The sequence below is a fragment of the Morus notabilis genome, unplaced genomic scaffold (assembly GCF_000414095.1).
Source record: "Morus notabilis unplaced genomic scaffold, ASM41409v2 Scaffold436, whole genome shotgun sequence".
Classification (NCBI taxonomy): domain Eukaryota; kingdom Viridiplantae; phylum Streptophyta; class Magnoliopsida; order Rosales; family Moraceae; genus Morus; species Morus notabilis.
In genome coordinates, this window is record NW_010362623.1 from 601514 (window position 1) to 608819 (window position 7306).

General features: G+C 35.8%; 1 protein-coding gene across 2 annotated transcripts; it reads left to right on the top strand.

Moving 5' to 3' along the window:
• The first annotated feature begins 2165 nt into the window (after positions 1-2165).
• LOC21406443 (triphosphate tunel metalloenzyme 3) lies at positions 2166-4791 on the top strand. Of its 2 annotated transcripts, XM_024168500.1 has the most exons (2): positions 2166-2838; positions 4664-4791. In XM_024168500.1, coding segments are annotated over exons 1-2 (597 nt in total). In that variant the 5' UTR covers positions 2166-2242; the 3' UTR covers positions 4665-4791. The 2 variants fall into 2 exon arrangements, with proteins under 2 accessions (XP_024024268.1, XP_010100874.1); XM_010102572.2 differs by lacking the exon at positions 4664-4791 and having other exon boundaries at positions 2166-2839.
• Positions 4792-7306: the final 2515 nt, after the last annotated feature.

The window sequence follows — 7306 nt, forward strand, 5'->3', positions numbered from 1 at the left end:
GATCCTCTTCCTTGCCATAAAGGAAAGGAGACATATGCCATAGTGTCCAGCTACTCTGAAGACATGGTAGAAGACAGCTCCGATGAGGAGATTCGCGCGTGGCTCCGTGACCCAACGCCTTTCGAGGCTATTTGGGAACCTTACGGTAATTGTGAAAAAGCTTTTTGGAGGACCTACATCACTCCACCTCACTTCGGCATGCCCATGCTACCTCCAATGAGATAGGGACCGAGTCCTAACAGAGAAGAATCTTCCATTCGCGCTCTGTCAGTCAAGAGAAAATTTGAGTCCAAAGTAGAGCTTGAATTGGCCATCAACATCTTAAATGAAGCGTATGTCCAGCCTTCTCCTGACATGGTTCGGGGGAGGCTACCCGCCAAAGAAGGCCGATTTGCTGCAAAGCGTCGCTTGACCTTTGCTCCGTCAGAACCTAAAGTCATCACCATCGAATCTTGGCTAGAGGCGACCCCTAATGTGCGAGATGCTCCAATCTCAGTGCTTGAGGTGCCTGCTCTAGCTCAGTTAGGAATGATTCTTTGATGAATATAGGCTCCATAAGAGCTTGTTCCGGGATAGCAAGAGCTTTTATATTTGTTATTAACTATTTAAACTTTTATATTTGTTAACTTGTTGAAAATTTCAAAAATAAAAAAATAAAAATAAAAAATTGAAAATTACATGTTTTGATGGGATGGCCCATCTAAACCTATGATGGGCCAAGATGGACCTTGAATGAGCCAGCCCATTCAAGGCCCATGGCACGGCCCATCCTGCCCCATAACACGGCCTAGCCTGGCCCACGTAAAATTAACCCGTGGTGTGGGCTGGGCCGAGATAATTCTTATACGGCTCGACCCATAAATTTCGTGGGTTGGGCCGGGTCAACCCACGACCCACGTGGGCCTAAGGAGAACGGGCCGGGCCGGCTTGTTCTTGCATCGCTACTTTGGAAAGAAAAACTAGCCATTTTATATATGGTAAGCTAAACAAAAGAATCATGTGGCTGTACATGAATAATCTAGATGGGCAGTCCTGTAATTACCAAAGATGTCCGGATAAGTCACAATTTCATTAAGTGTTGGGATAAAAATAAAAATTCTCAAAAATTGATCAAAATGATTTTAAATTAAATTTCATGTATAAGGAAAAATATAAATAATTATAATCATATCTTTAATTTTGACAACTTTTACACTTGATTTCACATAATTTAACACTTAATAGGTCCTAATTTTATGGGTGTTACAGGCAGCTCGTGTAGATGATGGGCTTGACAGATCTAAGTGAGATTGCAATGAAGGAGAGGGCTTCACAGGGCTTGCGCGGCGTCACAGTGGGTTTGACGGGACTCGTGTAGTGGAGGGCCAGGCTCACGAAGAGTTGCGGGAAGGGCAAGCTCGGAGTATCTATGTTCCCATAGTGTAGAGGCAAGCTCAACAAAGTTGCTTCACGACGACAATGATGAGGTTGGTATGGGAGAAGTTCGTCAATTTGGAGGCTGCCACGTCAGTAAAACTGTTAAGTTTATATAGAAGTAGACATAAAAGGTAACTTGATTTGTTTTTTATCCACCAACGTGTTTTGAATCATTTTGAGAATTGGAAGCACTTTAAAATATAATACTTAAAGAAATATTCATGAAAATAATTCTTTTTCCTTTAATGCCGTATATAAATCAATACTCTCCCAATACTTTCATAAAAAAAGGCTGAAGAAAGAAATGAGTCAATACTCTTTAAGAATCCGTTTGGTTTGTTGGATGATTCGTTCTTTAATTTAAATTATAATTCATAATTCGTTATAATATTTTCTCTCATAAAAAATATACATAAATTAAAAATAATTTTAATCTCATAATTTTAATTCATAAACTAAACGAGCTCTAAATCCTAGAGTCCGTTTAATTTAACAGACGAGCATCTTGGCATCTTTGCGTCCTCGTGCCCTAGACAAGACAGTCAAAATCTCATATCTACGCAGAAAAGAGGAAAAAAACGAGAAATGTTGAGACGAAAACCAACGAAGATCGAAGTCCGAATCGAAGACAAAGACGAACTCGAAGAAGCTCGGAAGCGCGCCGCCGCAGCTGCCGCCACCGCCACCTCCACCATTTCCTCCGCTGCAAACACCGGCGCAACTTCTCTCCTCCAACAACTCGATCGCGCCAAAGACACCTCCTCCAAAGCACACCGCATCGGCCTCTGAAAACCCCTAGCTCGAAACCCTAGAATCCCCCAATTTCATGGAGGTCGAGGTGAAGCTCCGGCTCCCGGAAGCGTCGGCGCACCGGCGTGTGACGGAGCTCCTGTCGCCGTTCCTGGTCACGATCCACCGCCAGGAGAATTTCTTCTTCGACGGCGCGGGTTCCGAGCTCTCCTCAAAGAGAGCCGTTCTCCGCGTGCGATTCTCCGACAAGGAGCCTCGCTGCGTGGTCTCGCTCAAGGCGAGGGCGGTTCTAGTCGACGGGATCAGCCGCGTGGCGGAGGACGAGGAGGAAATGGAGGAATCTCTAGGGAAGGATTGCATCCCTGAGCCGGGGAAGCTAGGATTTGCGGAGTCTAGGGTTTTGAAGAGGGTGAGGGAGGAGTTTGGAGTTTCGAAGTTTGTGGGATTGGGTGGGTTTGAGAATGTGAGAAGTGTTTATAAGTGGAAAGGTTTGAAATTGGAGGTTGACGAGACCAAGTATGAGTTTGGAATTTGTTATGAGATTGAGTGTGAGAGTGCTGAGCCTGAGGAGGCTAAAAAGCTGCTTGAGGAGTTCTTGAAGGAGAATGGGGTCGAGTATTCGTACTCGGAGGAGTCGAAGTTCGCAATTTTTCGATCCGGGAAGCTGCCCTAGTGAGTGAATTTAGTTGATTTTTTTGAAAAAAAAAAATTTCCTTTTGAATGTTATTTTCTTGATTGAATGCTGTTTTTGAAAGTGATTTTTGCATCTGTGTGTTAGAGGAATTCATTGGTGTCTTGAATTTCTTTATTTCTTAGTTGAATGCCTTTTAATGCAGATAAAAGTCATGATCATTTCCGGTGTACATTTGTTTCTTGATTGAATGCCTCTTGAATGCATTTAGATTAGGAAAGCTGCCTTAGAGAGTGACTTTAGGCGCCCGTTTAACAAATGTATTTAAACCCACCCGTTTAACAAATGTATTTAAACCCGTGATTTTGATTCTGAGTGTTTTTCTCTTACAAAAAAATTTGAATTCAAATCTTTCCCACAAAGAATTTGAATTTAAACCTTTCCCACTAATAGTTCTCTATTAAAGCTCCCGTCAATAAATTAAAATCACTGACTTAAACACTGAGCCAAACAGACCCTAGATGTTTGCTAATGCCGTGCTTTGTCGCACATTTATTTGTCAATTAAAGGGGATTTTTTTTAAAAGAAATAATTTTAGCATTCGGGTCTGAGAGGAATCATTTAGGGGTTGTTTGGTTGGGGGATTCATATCCCGATTCGAATCATGATTCATGGTTCGCTATAATGTTTTCTCTCACAAAAAATACACGTAAATAAAAAATAATTCTAATCTTATGATTCTAATCCATAAACCAAACGTCTCCTTATTGTATTCAATTTGTTGTTGATTGACTGCTCTTTGAATGCATTTGATTGAGGAAGCTGCAGTGAATGATCTTATTGGATATTCAACAAAAGTTGTTTGTGTTTGTTATTTGTGGTATTTTATTTCTTGATTCAAAGCTTTTTGAAGTTGTTCTTGTATGCCGTTGTAAGTGGATTCTTTCTATTAGGAATGCATTTTTGAGTTTATGATTTTGGATTGTAGTATTTACTTGATAACTGATGTGCTTAATGAATTGTCAGAATGGTTTAACTTTGATTTGGTTGCTTTAGGATTAAGAATAGTTGCATGGATCACTTTTTCTGTTGCATATTGAATATAATATAAAGGCTTTACACTTTAACAGCTTAAATGTTACTCCTTTATAACGTTTATGTTCTTTTCTCCTTTGTTATTTAAGTCAAACAAAGAAAAGTTAGAGATTTTTCATACATAATGGGAGAACTAAAGCGTTGAGATTGAATATCAGAGTATAAATCATGAGGTCATCTTGTTTCTATTGTTCCATGTGTTTTGGTCTCAAAATTCAATGTCCATTCTGTTTCATTCATGTTTGTGCATGTCTATTTTGTTTCCAAGTTTAAGTGCTACTTTGATAGCCATGAGGAGGCTAGTACTTTCAAGCCCACTTTTTGTTCCAATGCACGACTCATTAGGTAAATAGGAATGTGTATATCTAATCTAATTAGGAATATGTATATCTTCCTACAAAAAATTAGCGTCTACTAAAACACCAAATAGGTGTTTGTCAAAACTCGAATTAATTTTGCATCCATGGTCCTTTGGTAATATGGTCGCTGCTGCTCCTTATGGCCTTGCAAGGCCTACCGTCTAGTTTGCATACCGCGCATGTTAACAATCTTCATTATCTCCGTTCTTTTTGGCATCTACTGTATCTTACGTGGTGCTGAGTAGGCATTGACATACATGTGAATTTCTTCTATTGGTAAATTTTGTCAAATGTGTGACTCCGAAATGACTAATTTTTCCAGAAAATGTTATTTCTCCTCGCTCTTTAAAACTAGAATGCAACATAAATATATGATCCATCCTAATTAATTCATTCATCATTCCATTCTCAGGTTCTATTCGAAGATGAGGGCTATTTATGTCAAAAGAATCCTAGTGATGAGAGTTGGAATGCTTCGAGGCTAATCCCAACTTCCTCTTAAATTTAACTTTATCATCAATAAATGGCAAATTTACTTCACGAACTGGTGTCATCATAACCAGTGCTCTGAATTGCTCGTCCTTTCTTATTTTTGATGGAAAATTGCTCCTCCTATTTAATTGTTATCTGTATTTGCTTTCAGTAAGTGATAATACAAATAGTACTTTAGAGTTTAAACAACTCTAAAGCCACAAATTAGACTGATTTCTCAACAGGGTATTGAATAAGAAAAATGATATTCCATGGGGATAAATCCTTATCACTTGTACTAGTCTTCTAACACTTTGTGCACGTGAAAATAGGAATAGCGATTATATAAATTCTTATTTAAAAGAAAAAAAGAATGAAGAAAAAAAAGACATAAAAGAAATGAAGACAAAAGTGGTAAAAAGATTTGAAGTAAAGACGAGAAAAAATGATTTTAATTTATTTTATTGCGTTTTTATTAGTTATATTTTGTTTTGTTTAATTTATTTTTTTATTTAATTTGGTGTTATTTTATTTTATTTTAGTTCATTTTTGTTTAATTTTATTTTTATTCAAATTATTCATAGTAATTTTATTTAAGTAGTATTAAAAATTTAGTACAAATCGGTGTTAAAATAGACAAAGTCAGACTATAAATTAGTTCAAAATAAATTAATAAATATAGTAAATAATAATAACAAATGAAATAAAAAATGATTTCAACTGTCAAATGAAGCTTATTAACGACCTTAATGTGTGTGTGAGAAGTACGCGCAAAGGAGAATAGAGTAGGATACATGTATCAGGTGAGTCCTGCCACGATTCTCAATCAGTCAATTAGAATGTGACATGTGGTGGTTTTGTTGGCCACTTTCCATTAGTGTTTGATTCCCTACATTGATTTTACGTGGCAAACCAAAAGGATGAACTATTTACGTAACGACGTGTATTCCATTAAAGAAAACACTTAATTAGAGTTTGTCATGTGGTGCAAAAAAAAAAGACAATAACTTAACTAAAATTTTGAATAATTCTTCTGTGTCTCGATGAATAGTAATTTGTGTCAGATGAATAGTACGTGCATTTTTCTTTAATATATAGTTCACTTTTGTTTAATTTTATTTCTATTCAAATTATTCATAGTAATTTTATTTAAGTAGTATTAAAAATTTAGTACAATCGGTGTTAAAATAGACAAAGTCAGACTACAAATTAGTTCAAAATAAATAAATAAATATAGTAAATAATAATAAAAAATAAAATAAAATGATTTCAACTGTCAAATGAAGTTTATTAACGGCCTTAATGTGCGCGTGAGAAGTATGTGCAAAGGAGAATAGAGTAGGGTACATGCATCAAGTGAGTCCCGTCACGATTCTCAATCAGTCAATTAGAATGTGACATGTGGTGGTTCTGTTGGCCACTTTCCATTAGTGTTTGATTCCCTACATTGATTTTACATGGCAAATTAAAAGGACGAACTATTTACGCAACGACACGTGTATTCCATTAAAGAAAACACCTAATTAGAGTTTGTCATGTGGCGCAAAAAAAAAAAGACAATAACTTAACTAAAATTTTGAATAATTCTTCTATGTCTTGATGAATAGTAATTTGTGTCTAGATGAATAGTATGTGTATTTTTCTTTAATATATAGTTCATTTTTGTTTAATTTTATTTCTATTCAAATTATTCATAGTAATTTTATTTAAGTAGTATTAAAAATTTAGTACAATCGGTGTTAAAATAGACAAAGTCAGACTACAAATTAGTTCAAAATAAATAAATAAATATAGTAAATAATAATAACAAATGAAATAAAAAATTATTTCAATTGTCAAATGAAGCTTATTAACGACCTTAATGTGCGCGTGAGAAGTACGCGCAAAGGAGAATAGAGTAGGGTACATGCATCAGGTGAGTCACGTCACGATTCTCAATCAGTCAATTAGAATGTGACATGTGGTGGTTTTGTTGGCCACTTTCCATTAGTGTTTGATTCCCTACATTGATTTTACGTGGCAAACCAAAAGGATGAACTATTTACGTAACGACACGTGTATTCCATTAAAGAAAATACTTAATTAGAGTTTGTCATGTGGTGCAAAAAAAAGACAATAACTTAACTAAAATTTTGAATAATTCTTTTATGTCTCGATGAATAGTAATTTGTGTCCGATGAATAGTACGTGCATTTTTCTTTAATATATAGTTATAGCGAATGGTGGGTCTTATTATATTTGGTTCCACCTATTCATTTAGGTGATATTTGTTTTAAGGGTTCTGTTTGGTTTAAGATCATAATTTTTTATTATATTACAGTATTTTTCTCATAAAAAATTTAAATTTTAAAAATCAGAATTATAAACAATAATTTTAAACTCGTGAACTAAACTTCAGCTTAATGTTATTTAGTGGGATACACATTTAATGTAATTTAGTAGGATACCCATTTAGTGTTATTTTGGATTCACTTCACGTGAGTAGCGGGCTTTAACTAAATGATAGCTCTTCTCCACAAAGCATCCGTACGATTATCAACCATCGGATTGGATTATGACCATAGATCTCACAATCTAACGATTG